We start from the raw sequence: 22,204 nt of genomic DNA on the forward strand, positions 1-22,204 counted from the left end.
ATGTTTCAGTGACTTTCTGAAAAACCTCCAGTTGATCCAAAAAGCGGCAGCAAGACTATTAATGGGATTTAATGATATTTCTACCAAATTCTGCAACAAGTAGTTCCGACCCAGAGATCTGATCGGTCAAATCCTCATGACATCACATCCTGCCCATCACTACAAATATCGCTCCACCTCCTCAATGGGAAAATAGAGTTAGAACTGAATATCATATAACATGTAATATGATGTAGTTTCTACTTGTTATAGGTCTACAAATGATTCAAAGTGATTCCTCCTTGTTGTTTCGGCCGCGGTTTCACTTCTGTATAAAAGATTATTTAGTTTTAATAGAAATCACATGCACATATACACATGCCTCCTTCTGCAGCTCGTGGCTACAAAAACATGTTATCATGAGAAGACGCACTGACGTGAGGTTCGAGTTGATTTGCAGTAGTTACAGCATCATATGATACATAATCTCTTTTAGAGCTGGAAGACCTTCAGGAGCCGGCGGCATTCATAATCATACATTTTTGATTGGATTGAAGTCAGCAAGGACATTAAAATCTGTTGTTCCATCTAGAATGCCTTAGTGATCATCTGTTACGGTTTGGGATTATAAGAGATGCCGTTACATCAAACAATAGTGATGCAGCCTGGAATAAACACATATTTACACTGTTTTTACTTCAGTCTTCGCGAGATGGATGTATGGAGTGTTTTTCTGTTTACTGCGTCTTCACACTAGACTTTTAACATACAGCTGATTTATAGACTTAGTCGTTGCTTATTCGCACTAAAACAGACATAAAAAACAACAAGCAGGAAAAAATACCATGCACGTAAAACCAAGACAAACCAAGAGGCGAGAAACATCTTTGCTAAACTTAAGAGAGACACGGTAATTTAAATCAAAAAAAGGAAACAAACCAACAGCAGAACTGAACGCAGGAAAGCCGCTCAGAGACGCAGAAAGAAAAACAGAAAGAAAACCGTCAGAGTCAAAGATGAATAATCTGACAGGATTCACTGAGCCGACTGAAAGATAAACTTCTAGATTTATTCTTTTTCTTTCCTTCACTATTATTGGAAACAGAACTATTCATTTGATAACATATTATATGTATTTCGATGGTCCCATTTATAGATGCGATGCGATGCCTTCATCATGCAGAGAGCTAAACTTAAATCCTCAGCAGATGAGCTACATATGGGTTGTTTTGGAAAACATACTTCCTGGAAATGTTGCTAGAATTTTCATGCATGCTGTGAATATTTTCAGTCCTTTACTCGAGAAAGTTACATTTTTATGTTTATTTATTAGCAATATTTTTTCTGATTTATGGCAATGATTTAAATCTGGTTTTCACTACCATATTGTTTTTACTAGGATGTAGTTTAATTTCTTGTGCTCATTTTTTTTTTTTTTTTTTTACAAAACAAAAACAGAACAGTTCTTACACTCACTGGCCAATTTTGTTTCAAGCGGCTCTAAAGGACTTTAATAATAACTTATAAAAAACTACTTAAGTATTCAATAACTGCAGATTACATGGTAGTTTTGTGTTACTGTAAAATTATAACATGTGAAGTGTGCTCCCTTCTTTTCTCCTTCCTTCACAACAAGACTTGGTTAAAACTCAGTATTCACTGTAGATTCAACCTTGAAACAGACGTAGGAAACCGTGGAATTCGACTGCAAGTAAGAAAAAGACGTTCGCTTTTAAGTTTTCATCCAAACAAAAAAACGCAAATCCAAATTTTAAAGGAGGATTTAGCGGCATCTATTGGCGAAGTTTCAGATTGCAACCACCCTGAACACCCCTTGCTTCCCTTTCTCCTTCCAAATGTGTAAGAGAATCTATGCAGGCTGTGAAACTCGCAGATAAATTCACAAGTCTCGCTCTATAAGCAGTGTTTGGTTTGTCCCATCTGGGCTACTGTAGAAAACATGGCGGTGCAACATGGCTGCTCCCAGGAAGAGGACCCGCTCCCTAACGGGGCTCATTTAAAGGTAACAAAACCACAAGAATCTTTAGATTCAGGTGATTTTACCCAAAAGAAAATACAATAATGAATATTATATTTCATGTTTTGCCAATAGATCCTCCAAAACTCCTGCAGACTGAACCTCTGATCAGGTCACGCCAGAAAACCCTCGTCAAGAGACACTAGTGACATGTTCATTTAACATATTAAATGGTATTTAAATTAATTCATAAAATGATTTGAATCAGGTAAAAGAAAAAAATGAAAGGTGATAAGGAAGTAGAACAGCTTTTTGGTTTTTACTGTGTTCTGGTAATTGAGAAACCTGCCACATAATTAAGAAATATGTGACAGTGATATACCAATATTTAATTATAAAGTCAATATTTGCACCATATGCAACACTGAAATATTCTGCCAGCTCTTCCCTCCAACAAAAATCCCACTCGCTACTTACTGTCCAACTTCATGCAGCTTCGGGGCAGGACACAGCAGATAATCATTACGCACAGTGCTCGGCTTGTGATCTGCAAAAACATTTCAAAAAAGATTGACATTAACCTCACAGATTATATCATACGATAAATAAAACAGATTGCATAAACTGTAGCTATTATAACGGTGTATATTTCCAGTGTGTGTCTGCATCTGAGTTTATATTCTATTAGTTGTTGTCATTTTATATTTTCTTTTCTGTAAAACGAGCCTATGCAATTTGCACAACAGCGGCCCCTGTGGACAGACGTGGTAACTGCAATAAAAGGCACACTGAATGATCCCGAGGCAGAATTTATTCTCCATAAACGCTGCTTTAGAAACACGCCAAGATATGAATTAAATCAGCATAAAAACCGTGTAAATGTATTTTATTCTAATGTGTGCCTTAAAATCTTTAAAACAGACTGAGCATCACATCTTTGTCATCACAACTAAACCCTGAAACATTTGTTCATATGAAATAAAAATATATTATAAGTTCTTGCGTTAGAAATCATTTTCAAACATCATTAGCAACTTAATTTGGAAATAGCTTTTTTTGTTTCATGAGCACAAGCACTCAGTTTAATGAATTAAATACCACTTATATTGTAAACTTCATTTCTTTTTTATGTACACGTTTCTGTTGAATTCAGGAACGTAAAATAAATAGTCTTATTTTTAATATTTCAGAAATGTAATTCTGCATGAGGATAAAAAAATAAATAGATCACAGATTGGATTATAATCTCTGTGTGTGTGTGTGTGTGTGTGTGTGTGTGTGTGTGTGTGTGTGTGTGTGTGTGTGTGTGTGTGTGTGTGTGTGTGTGTGTGTGTGTGTGTGTGTGTGTGTGTGTGTGTTGATCAGAACACTTTGATAAAGGTCTGACCCGTCTTCAGTCGTGGAGGTCAGTCAGATTACTGATATTTTTTCTGTTTGTCTCAAAGAGGCTCCGACGGTTTCGGTGACGGAGACGATCGAAGCATCTGTTTCACATATGAGCTGTGTGAGCTCCATAGTTGCCATGACGCTTGTCCATAATTATGGAGGTGCCCCACTGTTAAAAAGGTCTGCACTGAACACATGCAAAAGCCAATGAGGGAATAAATAGCCCCAAGTGGGCGAATGTGAGACAGCCTAAACTGAGAAAGGACTAACAGGAAGACATCTGCTAATGGCCACTTCCTAATTTCAGATGAGGTTCTTTTTTAAAAGAGGAAAAAAAATATGCTCAAGTATTTTAGTCTAGTTGAAATGTTGAAAATCAAAAATAACTTGTCAGGGATGGAAGTGTTGTCATTGGCAGTCGCCGATCCCACAGATCCCACGGCCAAATGAGAGCTTTAAAAGATTGGCTCTTGATGCCAAATCCCGTTTCCTTCCTGAAAAAGGATTTCTGAACGGAACAGACTGCGAGCTCAAAATAAGGCGCACGGTGACCTACATAGCCTCCTTTCCTTTGTATTCAGAGCGTATCGATAAGACGCTGCTGGGAGATAACAGACATGTCCGGACCGCGCTCCGTTTACCGCCTTCAACCTCTGGATGATTCACATTACAGCGAGCTGAACAACAGGACTTCCTGACTGCTGAGATGTTCAGTGACCAAAGTTCCTGATTAGAAACGACGACGCCTTCGCAGACCGGGTCAACGGGGGTAAAGAGGGTGGAGGGTCTGTTACTGCTGAGTTAGCAAGTTTGTGTCTCCAGGGAAACCTTTGATCAGATCACAGGATGCAACGTATAAATTCATGGAGGACAATTTGCAGAGTTTCGGTGGCCCAGATGTGCTTCCAGCCCAGACTGGGTTTACACCGTCAGGGAAAAACTGGTTTTACTCAAAGTCCAATTAATCATGTTTTTCTCATCTTTCGACTGAGAGATGTGGAAGTTTACGAAAATAAAAAGAGAAGATTTTGTTGTCAAGCAAATAAATCATGTTTCTATAAAATAACAAATCCTTTTTATATTCATATACCTTCACAGAGCAACTTTAGCTCTTGATTTTGTGTGTGTGTGTGTGTGTGTGTGTGTGTGTGTGTGTGTGTGTGTGTGTGTGTGTGTGTGTGTGTGTGTGTGTGTGTGTGTGTGTGTGTGTGTGTGTGTGTGTGTGTGTGTGTGTGTGTGTGTGTGTGTGTGTGTGTGTGTGTGTGTGTTCTTAACAGCTTTTTTAATGTTACTTTTTATGATTTTGGACTTTCCTGTCTGGTATTTTTAACAGCACAAGCATTTTTTTATATTTGTTTTTAATTAAGACGCTACAAAAAGTCTGCAGAGTAAAATCAGTTTGCCAGAAAATGTGTGCAGTTTTGACGGGAGTGTGTGTTTCAAGTCTTTCTTCATTCATATGAAGTGTGAACTCTACCTGAAGATCTGGCTGCAGTGAACCATCGTAAACAGACGGGTGAGTTAGGAAGCGGTCTGTGTTGGAGGAAACCATGTCCATATATTTTGGAGCCGTCCAGGTCATACAGGCATCACAGCATGTTTTCAGTGAGGAACTGCACTCTTCTTTCTCCGAGATTTATTGTATTATTATTCCAGCTCACCGGTTAGCGCAAGACAAATATCTTCTAAAGATATTACTAGCAGCTAGTAAGAAGGCTGTAACATCAAAACAGGCAACAGCCTGAACCTCCAACAAAGTCTGACTGGATAGATATCACGACTAACATTCAAGATATGGAGAGAATGGGTCTTTTTTTTTATTAAATCTGCAGGTTGATAAATTTGTGAAATACTGGGGAAAAAATGGTGCATGTAACCCAAAGAGATGACTACTGGCTCCTTAATGAATGAACTGACATGCATTTCCATCATTGTAATGTCTGATCAACCGCATGTTTCATAATGTTGCATCTTGTGTAAATGTTTTTTGTTTCTTTAGTAAAATAAAGTACATACATTTTTTTTGTTTTAAATTCCAGTTTGATTTGATTTGTCTTTTTTCCTGTGAGCGGTGCCGGAGGAACATTTAGTGCCGCGGTTTGAACTTTGACCCCTGCGGTTCAGAGATGTGACCAGCCTCCACCCGTATCCACTACTTACTGAAGGTTTGCTGGTCGACTATGAAGCTGCAGACGACGCCCTCGTTGCTGCGTCCGAGGGCGAAGCCGTTCCCTCGGAGGACGATGTCGAAGGACTCTGTGGAGATGAGGAACCATAAACAGTTCGACTTTAGGGCAAAAAACTGCAAAAAGCTGAGATGATTTCAGTTTTCTTATGTTCGGTGCTCCGTCATGTGATTTTTACGCTGCCAACATGGATCTACTCCTCCTCTGTGAGCAGACTCTCCACTGCTTGAATCTGACAAATACAGTATCTCCAATATCTCTTGGAAAGATGGCAGAAGTTCAGTAAGCATGCAGGGAAAAAAAAAAAAAGGATGAATCTTCAGCAGGAGGATCTCTTACCGTTCACACAGACACTGGACGGCTCCACGCTCAGGATCTCCGTGCACGATCGCTTTAATATCTGCAGGGTGAGGAAAAATAAATGAAATGGGTACATTACTGCTGGAGGGCCGAGAATAAATACATCAAGACCCCGCCGTTATCAGCTCTGTCAAGTTTAGAAAACAGATTAGGGAGCAACACCTGAGAGACGTCTCGCTGCCGACCGCGGCCTGGCGGCTAACGGAGAGCGCCGAGTGTCAGCGGCGAGGAGAACAGGAGGTACAACAGCAGCTGTGTCAGCCTTTATGGGGAAATTATGCAAGACTATTACTGTTCCTCAGTTCTATTAAAAACCTCCGGGATCCTGCATTATCATATAAAGAGGGCCGTGTGAGCCCACTGTCATGGAGCCGCACGATCCGCTGCGATTCAATAAATCAACAGAGGACAAACTATGCAAATCCCAGAACACAGCGAGTAAGAAAGAAGCATATTAAGAGGAATATGGGACACTTGAACCTTTCATTTGATGTTGGGCGAAGCTTCAATCTGAGGACTGGGAGATGGAAGTGTTTACAGCAGCCTTATTAAATATGATGATTTGATATGGAACTGTTAAAAGGGGCGAGGGCTGACGATGACAGCTGGGAGGAAACGGATCTGCTGCTGCTCCTCTGAGCCACTATTCTCCCCGTCTAATTACTTCCTTGGCAGCGCACAGGAAATAAGAAAAACGGGAAATAAAACAAAACTGAGTGTTTGCCTGTTTGAGCTGGAGATGGTGGGAAGACCCCGGGAAAGACGAGGTTCTCCCCCTGAGAGGAAAACTGCCTCTCACTCTTGCAGCAAAAATACAGAAGTTTTTAAGGCGAGAAGTGATTTATTAGGGTTAGAAGAGCTACAAACTACATCCTCAGTGTTTGAGATATTTAAATAGGAGCTTTGAACACTGAGATCAGATCCTTTGTTTGGTTCAGTTCATTCATTTATCCGGGATCGAGTGACAAATATGATTTACGGGACGGAGGCAGTCGTCCAAATGTCTCAGCCAGTGTTGTAACTGCCGGGGAGGATGAGGATGCTTTTATTCCTTTAGTGGAAATAATTAAGTGGGAACGTTGACGAGGGAGGGAACTTTCTGTCTCGTTATTTAACATCCAAATATCTGCACAGGCTGTTAAATTCAGCTGTGTTCAGTAGCTGAGGGAAGTTAATGATAACGATGCCGTGCAATTGCAATTTGGGGTTTTCCCAAAAGGGCCTGCAGCTCAGACAACAAAGAGGAAGAATAAACGTCCCGACACGGTCCAGAAAAGCCAACTTCTCTTTCTGTGAGTTTTGTCATTCGATCACAGCGGCAGCGAGGATCCTGCAGCAAGAGGCTGCACAGATGATCTCAAATCCTCCAAATCCAACAGAGAAGAAAGGAGGCCAAGTAGTCAGGAATCCAGTATTACTAATCAGAGAGGAATGCTCCGGGTTTCATTTGGATGCTGGAAGCGTCACCGCGCTCAGCGCCTCGGCTTTCTGTTGTTGTCCTGGGCTTCCTCACGCAGCCACTCCAACAGTTGGGGGAATAATTGGTGTGTTGAAAGCGTGCAATAACACATATGTGACGTTAACGGCAAAGACTGTGTGCATCTTTAAGAGGCTTTAGACACACTTAATTCTTGGTATTACACTTGTTTTCAATGACTCGCATATTTATTTACTCATTTTGCACAAAATATATGGAATATAGATAACCTAGATTCAGTTTAAAAGACTCGAGAAGATACTTGGAGGTCGTATAATTTCTGCAATTGCATACATAGTATATTTGTTATCAATACATGTTTTTTGTTCAAATAGATTGACATGACAAATCTCCATTTTTCCCATTTTCTTTTTGCAGCCAGGCATCGTTCCCATTTCATGTTTTGCAGAGATTGAGAGCCGCAGGTTTTACATGATCCTCCTGTAGCAGACAGCCTCATCAATCTTCCTTCACACTCCCTCCTAACTACAAACGAGTCCCGCCCTTTGGCTTCGTGTCCCTCCATCTCCTTCTGCTCTCTTTTCTCTGAACACTGCTGGCCTTGTCGGCTCTGACACAGATGTAAGTCCGGCCCGGGTCAGAGAGCTCTGCTGAATGACGGTGCCATACAACCCCACCTCTGCTGACAGCAAATGGAAAGTATCAGTAAGTGGTTGGCAGCGGAGGACGAGGCTGCATGGGAAACTTCATATAAACACAGTTAAAAGGGCTCCGACTCTGATAGTAACGTCACTCTGACAGGATGTGATCGCTGTATGATGCCGGCATTCAGTCACAACTATAATTAGGAAAAGAAAAGTTTAGATGCTGGACACATTAAAACAGAGTGAACAGGATGTCATCCGGACACTAACTGTTCGTAAAGCTGTTCCCGTTCCAGCGTGTAATTTGCTGCGGAGACATTTTCTCCACAACGAGCCGTTATTTCCACAGACATTTTCCATGCAGCAACTTCACTGAGCTTTCATTCGTGACAAACTTTAACGAAGCCAAAAGAAACAACTCGTCCGGCCATTTACTCCAATTTACCAATAATCTGCACGACTTTACCACCTTAGTGGACACCGACATGTCAAGATGTTGAGATGAGACATTCAGCTGGAACTCACCTGTTAATCTCCCGCATCGACCACACACACACACACACACACACACACACACACACACACACACACACACACACACACACACACACACACACACACACACACACACACACACACACACACACACACACACACACACACAGACCAACGGATCAACACACTCAGAGGGAAACACGGAGTCACAAACTTACCGAGTTGACGATGCCTTTGAGAGCGTGGAAGCCATCTTTGACAGGAAACACATGGTCTTTGGTGTCCGCAATTTCAGCAAGCTGTTGGTACGATGAGAGAGTGGAGTAAACAAGGCGTGCTGCTGGTTTAACACTGCTTTCCTCTTTTCCTCTTTATGACTGAGCACTGTCTTTTCCTTTCATATCACAGGCAGGAGGAGACGGAGCAGATGGCATGACTGTGGCAAACACTTTCCTCAACTATTCAAAAAAAAATAAATAAATATCACTGCGCCACAAACTGGGAGCAATATTGTCTTTGTTTTTGACTTAATAAGCACTCATCACAGGATGGTTACCAATGGTTACCAAGGGTTACCAATGGTTACCGGGGACCATGTTGGAGGAGGGACAGTAAAGTGACTTGAGGAGCTGAAGCTCGGACAGCCTGACAACATCATCATCATCATCATCATCATCATCATTGTTATTATTATCCGAGCTCAGATTAAATGTTGAGGAGGAGACAAATACTGAAGACAATAAAAACAATGTGAACGGTGTCGTTGGCCAATTAAAGATTTCACAGCCAAAAAAAACGATGCTTCTTCTCCACAGTTTCTAATTATTATTATTAATAGTTACAGCCCCAATACATTGTGTTTAACAGAATCTACTGATGGTCACATGACCCCGCTGGTCTGTGCACATGTAAAGTCTATGTACTCACTTGTTCCACTTCTAAGAGAGTAACTTAATTAAAACACAATGTCATTAACAGAGAAAACAAATCATACAACACCAAAGAATTCACTTCTCATGTCTTAAGAAATTAATAAATATGCACTTTAAGGAGAAATACATGATGAGGGACACTTTTTCTGTAATTCTTCTGTTTTGTTTTAGTGTCTGTTCCCTTTTTCACTTATTTATCATATACTGTTGTATCATGAGGAGTGTAAAATACATTTTCACAGCCAATCGAGTGCAAAAAATACCAGCGATTGGTTCAAATATGCACTTTCTCTTGTCTTTGTTGCATGTCATATCTCTCTCTGTAATTCATAAATAAATAATGCCAAAAATATCTTCAATAAAACATCCAAAGTATATCTGTGAATCACTGCAGACAGCGAGAGACCTGAAACTATAATAATATACAGAAACTGCAGTCCTGCAAACTCCAGAACTCCCCTGGATTCACAGGATTCCACCTTGTTTTAGCAACAAACAAAAAAAGACGATTTCAAACTAAATATGCAGATGAAATGCTTTTTCTCTGCCGTGAGTCAGTTAGTATTTTTTAATCCATTGTTAGTGACATGAATTTAAGCTGAAGCCTCTGTTCTCCGTTGCGGGAACACAAAGGGAGAGTTTGCAGGTGGAACATCACTCCGCACATCTTCCCCACTCAGGTGATAACACTGATGTTGTTTACCTTTCTTGTCACTCTTCCAACATGAAGACGTGTGTTACACAGAAAGCCTAATCACCGAGCACACATTCAGCTGCTGCAGATTAAAACAGGAGCTCTCTTACCTGCTGCTCGTCAAAGTCCTTGATGCCCACACAGTAAACGCGAGCGCCGTATTTCCTTGCTTCATCGGCCTGCGGTTCAAAATGAAAGTGTGGATGATGTGCAACAGGTTGAATGGAAAGAGATCAAAATAAGACGCTATGAAAGTGAATACATGCCGGACAGAGTTCAGTGATTAAATGAATAAATATGAAAGTCAGAGTGAAGCTCACCTCCTTCACGGTGAGCTCGTGCACGTAGACCACCAGCTTCCCGTCCGTCAGAGCCAGGATGATGCTCGACGACTTGGTCGACTGTTTCTGGATCTGAACTGAAGCCTTCGGGGTCACAGCGAGGACAAACATTGGTCCAGATATCGCAAACATTGTTCACGATCAAATGTCTTTAATTATTGGAGAGGGTGAACTGACCTCTTTGATTCCTTCGTGCATGTATGTTTCACCTGCTGGATTAACAGCTCGCAGGCGCTTCAGACCTTCTTCGATCTCGTATCTTAAAACACACATCAGATTAAAGGTCATCCACTTGGTCTTCACAGTGCTAAAAATATATCATAACATTTCCAGATATGTTTATTTCTCTGCGCTCTGGTTGAACATTTTGGTTCTTGAAAAACAGGAAGTTAAACTTCATTGATAATCACTTTCTGTACTGAAGCTTCTTGATGTGCTTTAAATCTGCAGTCACGACCGCGCTGATGAATCAACGCAAGAAAACATGTTAACGAGAGAAGAAGAGTTGTTTATTCACTGAATCTCAGTCTTTTTCAGGATATAGAGCCTGAGTGGAGATTTGACCTCTGACCTCGACCTCATGTCACCATGCAAACATTATACTGAACAGAAGGTTCAGATGTTGAGGCGCCTGACTTTTGTTTTATATTTCTAGCATTACCCTTTCTGTTCACTTTTCTGCTCCCCATGAATTTTTAAGCTCATAGGTGTTTTTGGTACAAAGCTTTTCACAAATTAAACATTCTGCACAATTATTATCACCCTTAGAAACACACTGACTCTTGAGCAAAATATTTATCAAATGGGAGCATGTTTCTTATCGCTGGCGTGGCAGCGAACGGTTCCCTCTCCTGTATTTACAGATCTATAGTACTTTACATTCAGCTGTTCTGTCGGCTATTTTTATCACCCAGTCTTTGAATTCATCATCTTGTAGTCAAAGCTCGTCAGGAATTTACATTTTCCTGACGCGGTAGTGGAAAAACGTGAAATATCAGACCACGTCGAAAATAGAATATTTTGATAAATGGCACCTAAAACACTTGAAAGAAAGAAAGAAAGAAAGAAAGAAAGAAAGAAAGAAAGAAAGAAAGAAAGAAAGAAAGAAAGAAAGAAAGAAAGAAAAAAAAGAGAGCGAACAAGAGAAAAAAAGAGAGAGAGAGAGAGAGAGAAGAGAAAGAAAGAAAGAAAGAAAGAAAGAAAGAAAGAAAGAAAGAAAGAAAGAAAGAAAGAAAGAGAGAGAACAAGAGAAAAAAAGAAAGAAAAAAAAGAGAACGAGAGAGAGAGAAAGAAAGAAAGAAAGAAAAAAAAGAGAGAGAACAAGAGAAAAAAAAGAAAGAAAGAGAACGAGAGAGAGAGAGAGAAAGAAAGAAAGAAAGAGAGAGAGAGAAAAAAAAAGAGAGAGAACAAAGAAAAAAAAAGAAAAAAAGAGAACGAGAGAGAGAGAAAGAAAGAAAGAAAGAAAAAAAAGAGAGAGAACAAGAGAAAAAAAGAAAGAAAAAAAAGAGAACGAGAGAGAGAGAGAGAGAGAGAAAGAAAGAAAGAAAGAAAGAAAGAAAGAAAGAAAGAAAGAAAGAAAGAAAGAAAGAAAGAAAGAAAGAAAGAAAGAAAGAAAGAAAGAAAGAAAGAAAGAAAGAAAGAAAGAAAGAAAGAAAGGAAGAAAGAAAGAAAGAAAGGAAGAAAGAAAGAAAGAAAGAAAGAAAGAAAGAAAGAAAGAAAGAAAGAAAGAAAGAAAGAAAGAAAGAAAGAAAGAAAGAAAGAAAGAAAGAAAGAAAGAAAGATGACCTTATGATGACCTGAAACATGTTTCTTTCATAAACATCAGTTCATTTTAAACAGATCTGATTCTCTGGGGTCCATTTTTCATTTTCTATTCTTTGTTGCTGCTCTGAGTTCATCATGAAGACGAAGTCCGAACTATGTAACAGACAAATATATCAGCATGAGGAAATATATACGAGATGTTATTTAAATATTCATCTAATTATATGTGTCATGTTTTACAGGAAATGTTGGTGAGAATCTGACATGATGATCTGTTTATGTTTATGTTAACCCTGCAAATTAATTATCTGCAAATGATCCCAGTTCAGAACTCAGATAAATAAAACCATAAAACTCTGCTGATCTCTGACCACCACAAACACCTGAAGAAGGGTTAAACCGTTTGTAATCTCACGGCTGCTTTTAACACAAAATGTAAAACCTGTGAAGACGTTTTATGTTTGAGTGTCATGAGTTGAGCGTGAGGTCAAAGTTCAGAGGTCAGTACCTGTTTCCGGTCAGAGGCAGCAGGACTTCTGCTTGTGCTGAGAAAACGATGAAGGAGACTCTCATTCTCGGGCTGAAGAGAAAAACAAAAGTTAATAGAAAACACGGCATTTCTTCACAACGTCCCACGCAGAGCTGGATCCTGTTTTAGAGCAGCAGAATCAGTTTCTGACATTATTTTTAGCATTTTTATTTACTTAGTGCATAAAAGCATCACTTCTGTCCATCGAGCTGTTTTTCAAACCGCCTCCCCCTCAGACAAACATGAAAACTACTCGCTGTGACTGACAGGTTCATATAAAGATTTCACATGAGTTCAGTTCAGTTAAAAAAAAAATTAAAAAACACATAAATAATGAAGCAAACAGAAGGAGCTGTCTTAATGTCAACTAATATTAGTGGATGACTTAAAGCAGCTTCTGTGGGCTCGAGGAAGTGATTAATCAGACAGGAAGCATGTTGTGGTGAGGAGGCATACAAACACACACACACACACACACACACACACACACACACACACACACACACACACACACACACACACACACACACACACACACACACACACACACACACACACACACACACACACACACACACTGTATGTTTTGGACCTGTGTCCTTGAGGGCGTTAACTGTCACCAGAAGCTCTGATGTGTCTCTGAAGTTTAGTCTTCGCTGATGTTTACATTCAGTAACCTTCGGTCACATCAGAGCACTCAGAATTATCCAGCTCACAAATATTAACTGATTATTTTAATAAACACAGCTGGTTTCTGGGTAAATATCCAGCTTCAGTTAGTAGAAACAGAGACGAGGATGTGAGAATACATCTGAAAACTCTTTCAAAGCGCCTCTAATTCAGCCAAATCATCTTCCACACGGGAACGAAAAAGTGCAAAATACAACCAGACAGAAATTCACAAGATCCACAATTTGCGACAATGAATATTAATTGAATATTTCTGATGTCATTGCCAATACAATATCTGAGTTTCGTATCAAAAATAAAAAGTAAAACATTTGAATTCATAAATTTCCTTTTAACCAAATCCATGTACGTGATGATTAAAACTTCTCCAACACGCGTCGTTACTGCTGCTCCACTTTAACTTCATAAAGGAGGATGAAGTTTTTCACATCTTTTCAAACACTTTCAAAAAATGTTGTGCTTTTAGCATTCAGATGAAATGCTCCTACATGTTAATTAAAAATTCGATAAACTCTTCAGATAATATCCACGAGGCTGTTTTTCAATTGAAGACTAACATCGGTAGTTTAATAAAATGATGACTGATCCACATTAAACACTCTGAGGGAACAATGCAACATGACCAACCTTTTAACACCGAGTTAGGAAGTAATGTGTAATTATAACTTTGTTATTATTGGTTTCCAATCAGCTCGACACAATCTGAGGGGAAAATGGGAGATCATAAAAATAAAAAATAAAAACGAAGTACCAGATGAATCAATACTCGAGTACAGCAAGTACTCCAGTAAATGTACTTTAGTTACTTCCCACCTCAGCGGATGCCGTCCCACAGAGCGAGTTAAACTTCAGATAATTAAGCGCACAAGTGTTTCCTTCAGAGATCCGAAGCCTTCGCAGCATAAGGAGAGGTGCTGATATTTCTCACCCACATGACACATGGCCCAGTCGCGATCCTCCCCCGCAAACATAGCGCAATCTTTAAGCCACACGGGCAGATTTGGCAAAGGGAGCGGTAGCAGCCGTATACATCCACATCCTGTCTGCAACTTCCACAGTCATATGTGGACTAAAAACTCACCACGGAGGGAGAAGTGGTGGGTGGCGACTTCACGTCAAACTTTAGCTTTTCAGGAGAGCTTATGTACATGGGAGATATTTTCTATCACTAAGGAAGACTTGGGATAAAGAGGCGCTGGTGCCAAGGACAAATCAGAGGGTGGTGGTGGGATTTTTTTTTCTCTTCGAGGAGGAGGAGGAGGAGGAGGAGGAAGAGGAGGAGGGGGAGGGGGAGGGGGAGGGGGGTGATGAAGGAGTCCAGTTTGCTCCACATGGCGGAACAGAAGTGCTCTTGGTGAGCGAGCATTGTTTAGCAGATTGTCCTCGTCGCCTTCCAGTGTTCTTTTGCTTTACTGTACATTGTCTGCCTGTCAGCCGCTCGCCGGTGGAAGCGGGATAAGTGTGGAGCCGGACCCCCCCGGTGCAAATGGCCATTCTCACAGCCCAGAAGACTGCTCCTCTCTGCCACCCACTCCCACCTGGTGCCTTTGCTATTTTCTTCAACCAACCACTTCATTCTGGCTGGGTCGCCGCCGTCTGTACTGTGCTGGCAGGCGCAGTTTGACTCAAACGTTATGCAAGCTGAACGCTTCAAGCCGCTTTCTAACGTTTTGGTTTTTGGTTTTTTTAATGAATTATGAGCAAAAAGAATGTCGTGGATTTTGCAAAATGATAGTTTGAAAAACAGATGGGAAGTCCTTTAAATCTGTGCAGCAGGCCGAAAATGACGGTGTGGACATTTATCCCAGAAAACCGCCGTGCTGATATCAAGCAGATGTAAAATAAGGGGATGCAGCAGAAAGTGTTCTTCTGTTTTCCCAACTCATAAATCTTTGTTTCAATTTCCTGCGATCAGTTGTTGGAGAGAGGACTTTGTAAAAATAAATTCTGGTACTTGTGATTTTATCGATTTACGACAAACATTTCTATCAGGATCCATGTTGTTAGCAGCATTTCCTCCTTGCAAACCTTCACTCCGTGCAGGTCTTTCAATATATAAGAATTATGAAACCCACATTATTTTTTCAAATTTCCAAAGACAATACACGACTTTGACACGAGTAACTTCATACTTGCCTCACAAATCGGTCAGTAAGATTCTTCACAAAGGAGTAAATCTCGAACCAGTCGGTGGCGACGCTTCCAGACCTGAGAGAAGAAAACAACAGTCAGCTCGCAGCTCATCGGTGGCAGCAGATTGTGTGCTGGGGAGTAAAATACTGTACACTATTTGTGCTTTGTACCATAACCACAGTTGGACATTAACACCAGCCACATGCTGGATGATTGCACTGTTAAGTCTGTGTACTATAGCAGCCACCTCAGCTGTTAGATCCCTCAAATGTTCACAGGAGCTTTCTCTCTCTACAAATCTAGTTGGCCGATAAGAGTTTGTTTCCAAAATAGGAATAGAAGAATCACTATAGGGATTTATTGTATGAGCAGGATGTCATTAGAAAGAGGTTCAGGAAACAAACTACGAGTCAGTTCAAGTTCATTTGTTCAGTTTAGTAACACATGCGAGCTCTCAAAACTCAAAGCCTCCCGCTGATCCGAAATTCTGCAGAGAGATTTGACAGGAGCTCGTATTTCTCCCATGTTAGCTTCTCTTCACTGGCTCCCTATAAAATAGGTTCAATGGGAATAAAACTTAAAGTCTTTGTCTTTATTTACGAATCCCTTAATGACAAAGATTTATATCTTAAAGACTTCATAGAACTCTACCATCCAAACAAAGTGCTTTGCTGACTTCATGATTCAGTCCCATCTCAGGAACCAGCTCCATGAACCCGTTCTGGATCAGGAGACAGACACCCCCTCTACTTTTAAGATTCGGCTAATAGTTTCCTTTTTAAAAGCTTTTAGTTTGGAGTGACCCTGAACCATCCTGCAGGTATGCTGTTATAGGCCCAGGCTGCTGGGGGAACTCCCTGTCAATCAAACAGAAACGCCCCCCCCCCGAGCTGGGGGAGGAGCCAGCGGTGGATTTGACCGATCTGATTGGAAACCTGACGATACTACGTCCCGCCCACCGATAGCTGTAACCTGACTGCACCACAGGCCTGTCAATCAAACAGACACGCCCCCAAAAACAGGTCTTCTTGAATCTTCTTTTCTAATGAATGAGGGATTATTTTCAGATGGACCTCCAGAAAACTAATAAGAAGGAGTGACTTTAGCTAACAACTCAGAGAAAGATGGCATAAGGTATTAGTACTTCTTCCACTGTCTTCAGACTCATTAAAACTAATGAGGACGAGGTGATTGCAGAAGACGAAGCATACATTTTGTCACAAGGACACATCGGTGTGAGGTGGGAGTCAACCTGTGGCCCCTCGGCCCCTCTCACCCCTCAATAAGTCAAATCCTATTACAATGAACACAGCGTGTAAAATGTGCCCTTGATGTAACGACAAAGAGGTAATTAAACCAATAATTACAATTCTCTGTATGTGCGGAGAACATAAAACAGAAGAGTTTGACCATTAGGGGGCTCATCTTTCATGGCTCCTCTTCCTCCTCCCCCGCTGCCCAAAGACAAGGTCACACAGCGGAAAGGAAACTTCCACCAACCTTTGACAATAACCCGAGTATCAGCGGCAATTAGCAGCGCTTAATTGTGGTTAAGTGTTCCTGACTACATCTGCACGGTCTCAGTGGAAAGATTTACTGGCTCTCTCATTTACATGTGGAGGCTCAGAGTTGATAAATCGACCTGTTTATGGGGAGTTTTCTAATTTATCAGGAATGATCTTCTCATTAAATTCTTACAGATATCGATATGGAGGTATTTCTTTTACAAAATAGGAGGGTTTTTTTATTTGTCAGTTCATCTAGTGAGACTACTTGATCAATACCAGTTTCTTACTGGCTGCTACTTTGATATTAAATTATATGAAGCTAGAGGATTTTATTCTGGCCCAGTAGTTGTCAGTTACATACTTGAGTTAGCAGAATAAATATGGGGTTGAAAAGTGAAAGACTTCACTCGTTTACTGTCCTGAGGTGACTCCGCCTGCCACCTCCAGACCTGGATCACAGACTCAGAACTCGACTATCAGTAAAACCTAAATAAATAAAGCTTACAGTGACATTAGAAGTATCAGTTCACAGGAGGTGTCCTTGGAAAGAGCAACAAACCAAACAGCAAAAACGTCCCTGACCTTTAACCTCAGATAGAAACATCATATCTTCGTGTTACAATCAACCATCAGTGATGTCATCAACCATCAGTGATGTCATCGTTGGTTTGTGAACGTTATGAATCCTCCAGTTCAGATTCTGTCCGTCACCATCTTTGCTAGTTCGGAGCGGTTTGGAGCAGGAAGTGACCATATTTGGACGAGCTGGGGGAGGAGCCAGCGGTGGATCTGACCGATCTGATCGGAAACCTGACGATACTACGTCCCGCCCACCGATAGCTGTAACCTGACTGCACCGCAGGCCTGTCAATCAAACAGACACGCCCCCAAAAACAGGTCTTCTTGAATCTTCTTTTCTAATGAATGAGGGATTATTTTCAGATGGACCTCCAGAAAACTAAGAAGAAGGAGTGACTTTAGCTAACAACACCGAGATAACTGATGGACACATTTTATTCACTTTGGATTTGATGAGAGACGTTGAATGGGAGTCTATGGAGCCGGAGGCTTTTTGGAGCCGACCTCTAGTGGCACTCGCTGGTATTGCAGCTGAAGACACTTCTGGATCGGAACCGTTTTTCAGACCTGAAGCTGCGAACACTTTTATATCCAGTCTGTGGTTAGAGTACAAGAAAACAGACATTTCTTTGCACTGAGATGTTGATGACTGCTTGCAGCAAAACTTTCAGCACAAACTGCTGACATGAAGAATTTACACTTATCAGTCCCATCAGGAAGTCCAACAGTAAAGATATTTTATCTGCAGGGATAAAGTAAACTCACCACTCATTCAACATTCTGGCAAACTGGTAAAGCGCCGAACACCACAGATATACATTTCATATATAAACTTTTATATCTGAACCAAACCGAACACACAACTTGCAAATGCACACAAAAATGCAGATCAAACTAAGATCGTTGCACTTCGTGAAACTTGTGCCAATAATCTTGGTCATCATCCTGTAATTTAGTAATTTAGATGAGGGCGGGGTGCTTTGAAAATGGGTCAGGGGAGCAGTGTTTCAGCTCCCCGGTCCTGAGCGATGGCACCGCTCCAGGCCGGGGGGGGACAGGATTAAAAACAGTTGCTGTCAAGGCTGTAAACTCGTGTGATATACTGGAGGTATTTTTGCATGACGCTGCTGCAGCACTGCAGAGCTCTGCTGACTTGACTGAATGTGGCTGTGAAGGATCTGCATGATGTCTGAAGACTCGGGGAGCGATGCAGTCCCAAAATCTGTTTCTAATGCTGATACAGTTCTTTTTGTTTTGTTTGCATGACTCACGCGCAACATTGGAGGACGTGTCATACACTTCACGGTTTGTTTTTGGGAATGTTCGAGGATTAAATGGTCACATATGTTCAAGGAATATGTGACAGTGTTGAAATTCCCACAAGTTGACCTCCTTGGATTGAGAGTATTAAAAAATGGGATGTAACATTGATTACAGAGATTACATTTTTAATGAACCCTGCTTCACTGTTCAGGCAGATATTTATTTCCATCTCCTCCCATGTTGAAACAATGAAAGCTGAGCAGCAGCTCAACGTCCCATCAACAGGTGCAGGTTGGGTTGTGGTCAGGGCTGTGCAGGCCTGAGTCAATGATGTAATGATGAAGCAGAAAGGAACCCAACAGACTCCTGCAGCTTTTCTATTGACCGCCATTGGATGCTGTGACACCGCGGGTCACCACGAGGCCGAATTAAGTACCACATCTGACTTCAATGGTGTCACCCGTTTCCTCAAACACTAGGCTGCATAGAAAATGTTCAGAAGGAATAACTGGAATCAGAAGTTATCACAGAAAACGGTGACGCGCGCACCAAAGCGCACCAAACTCCCCCAAACCCTCCAGCAGCATCTCGTCCTCCTCCGCAGGCCACAGCAGCAGGTCGGAACAACCAGTTGAACTCATCATGTTACCGTCTCTGGAGGAACTTCCTCAGCTCGTTTCGTTTTACTTACTTGTCGAGAACGAAGTAGAGGTCGTAGGCTGCGTGACAGGACGCTTCCTCCGCCCAGCAGGACGAGGCCAACAGCCCCAGCAGGAGCACAGCAGCCGCCGCCGAAGTCCACCGACTCTTCCCGGGAGGACGCTTCTCCTCCGCGGGGAAATGACGATACAACTTTTCCATCATTTACGGCCTCAAACGAACCGGTACGAGGTCAAAACGAAACACTGTTGAACTGTTGACAAGAGTGCAGAGACGGTTTGGTAGGAGACAGCAGCTACATGCCCAACTCCTCCACAACAACACAAGTTAACCGATCGACCTGCAAAATAAAGGAAAGCACGCGCCGACGTCATCAGCGGTGATTTCTACATCGTCCTGAGTCACGGCTCGTTCACTCACATCCTCCGTTAAACCAGCCCGGCCCCCTGGCTCGTCCTCACTGTTTAGCAGATAACCCGAATCACTCCGAGGAGCAAACTTATCTCTGCTGAAGTACACACCAAGGCGAAAAGTTAGGCTGCCTTCAGGTGCACCTTCATGGCTCGGATTACTCAGAGCTCCAGGCCGAATTTACTGCAGTCATTCTGACAAACTTATTTAAAGTCTTAACACCCACTGGGTTCTGAACACATCACCCAGCAAAATATATTCTTTTTAAAAAAAAAAGTACCCCATATAGTGGTGTTATAAACGTTTACCCAAATCGGAATTCCAATATTTCGACATCACTCAAAGGCATCTTCAGTTTCCAGTCCAGTGCGCATGCCGGAGATGGAACCAGCTGTTTTACTGAGGCAATGCTGGAGTTCCCATTGCGCACACACTCTGCGCACACCCAACAACATCTGTATCAACCTCTGATTCAGGCTACATGATAATGACACATTAAAATATTCACAAAGCACAAATAATTACGTTTTCTCTTCGTAGTTCAAAACAGGGTTCTGGACAACTAATGCTGGAATTCACGTTTGGTATGAAATTTACAAAAAGTAACTATTTTCTTTATGTTCCACTGAAGTTATTTATAATATATATCTCAAAAACATGTGAGGGATTTTTTTTTTTTCAGAAGCTTGTTCCAAAACAAGGGTGAGACAGAATTAACATTCTTTGTGAAAAATGCATTTGTGTTGCTGTTAAAACCATATTTGACCTGCAAACAATGATACTTCCTGTTGCACAGTAGCGTTTAACACACAAAAAGAATCCCGGATACTAAAAGAAACGGTTCAATTATGTCCAAGCTTTTACACTATATTTAAAAACCACACAAAGTCAGGCATGACAACATTCATCTTCCCCTTTTCTCATGATAGCATAATTTCCCCACATTCTTGTGGATTTGAATTTGGGGAAATTATGCTATCATGAGAAAAGGGGAAGATGAATGTTGTCATGTCTGACTTTGTGTGGTTTTTAAATTAAATGTTAAACATTAAATGTTAAATGTTAATTTCCCCAAATTCAAATCCACAAGAATTTGGGGAGATTATGCTATCATGAGAAAAGGGGAAGATGAATGTTGTCATGCCTGACTTTGTGTGGTTTTTAAATATAGTTGGTTGAGAGCTTCTCATTGAAATCAGCTCAGCTCGAACGATGACAGCAGCACACTTCATCTCAAACAGTATGAACATGTGGCAAACAAAGCATCCAAAACTCTCCCAACACAGAGAGACGAGAGGAAACAGAACGTCTGGTGGAGAGGACGAGGCTGCAGATGTGAGGTCTGCCACGTGTGACATCAAACATGTTTCAGGACAAAGAAGTTCCTGTCAAAGTATTTGTGATGAAGGGTGAAGTGTCTTCATAAGCTGTTTTATGTGTTGTGTGTTTCATCCAGTTCATATCTTCATTCCTTCTCTTATAGCTCTCATGTTCAAAGAGGGTGAAAATCATCATACTGTACATAATAATAATAATAATAATAACAATAATAATAAACTTTATTTAGCACCTTTCATTCAAGACAAGCAGTTCAAAGTGATTCACAGCAAGAAAATGACATGCAGTGTTTCACATAAAAACAGATAAAAAGGAACATTTAAAAATATAGAAAAAAAAATCTAAAAATGAAATAAGGCAACATGCATTTCAAAGACAGTTCAAAGTGCAGGAGATCTTCAGGAGTAAATAGTTAAAGGCTAAAGTAGACAGATATGTTCATTTAAAGGTGCTTACTGAACTTTCCTGTCTGATATCTAACAGATAGTTTGTTCCACAGATTCGGAGCAGAACCGACAGAATCTGCTGAACCTCCAGTAAACCAGCAGCAGATGATCTCCGTGTTCCTGAAGGCTCACAGTTCACCAGAGAGTTGGAGATGTAGCTCGGTCCGAGCCCACGAAGAGCTTCGTACGTGAGGAGGAGGAGCTTAAAGTCCGTCCTGTGTGTTACACAGCAGCCAGAACTGGACTGATGTTCTCTCCTCTTGGTTCTGGTTAAACACTCGAGCTGCAGAGTTCTGGATGAGCTGAAGTCTCTCTGTTGTTTTCTTTTGAAGGCCAGTAAAAAGTGCATCACTGAAAAAATGAAGGCACGAATCGGCTTTTTCAGCATTTGTCTGATTTATAAACAGACGGCTGTTTCTAAGATGGAAGAAAGACGTTTTCGTCATTGTT

At 41.2% G+C, this 22,204-nt stretch overlaps 1 protein-coding gene across 5 annotated transcripts in view; it reads right to left on the minus strand.

The window, feature by feature from the left end:
* The window catches only part of antxr2a (ANTXR cell adhesion molecule 2a), a 78,999-nt gene extending 58,967 nt beyond the window's left edge, over window positions 1–20,032 (minus strand). Inside the window, exons 1-10 of one of the 5 annotated variants that reach the window (XM_069718791.1) lie at window positions 19,591–20,032; window positions 15,553–15,624; window positions 12,706–12,777; window positions 10,611–10,692; window positions 10,413–10,517; window positions 10,203–10,271; window positions 8,685–8,765; window positions 5,869–5,929; window positions 5,504–5,599; window positions 2,435–2,504 (exon numbers count right to left, since the gene is read on the minus strand). In XM_069718791.1, coding sequence (XP_069574892.1) covers window positions 2,435–2,504; window positions 5,504–5,599; window positions 5,869–5,929; window positions 8,685–8,765; window positions 10,203–10,271; window positions 10,413–10,517; window positions 10,611–10,692; window positions 12,706–12,777; window positions 15,553–15,624; window positions 19,591–19,763 — 881 coding nt within the window. In that variant the 5' untranslated portion in view covers window positions 19,764–20,032. Of the gene's footprint in view, window positions 1–2,434; window positions 2,505–5,503; window positions 5,600–5,868; window positions 5,930–8,684; window positions 8,766–10,202; window positions 10,272–10,412; window positions 10,518–10,610; window positions 10,693–12,705; window positions 12,778–14,043; window positions 14,065–14,344; window positions 14,403–14,497; window positions 14,535–15,552; window positions 15,625–19,590 lie in introns of those variants that run through there. The other 4 variants (XM_069718793.1, XM_069718792.1, XM_069718794.1 and 1 more) reach the window with 4 other exon arrangements.
* Between the last annotated feature and the right edge of the window lie 2,172 nt (window positions 20,033–22,204).

The sequence above is a fragment of the Brachyistius frenatus genome, unplaced genomic scaffold (genome assembly GCF_029030835.1).
Source record: "Brachyistius frenatus isolate BFR_SWC_R1_liver_20210118 unplaced genomic scaffold, ASM2903083v1 Contig_199, whole genome shotgun sequence".
NCBI classification, from domain to species: domain Eukaryota; kingdom Metazoa; phylum Chordata; class Actinopteri; family Embiotocidae; genus Brachyistius; species Brachyistius frenatus.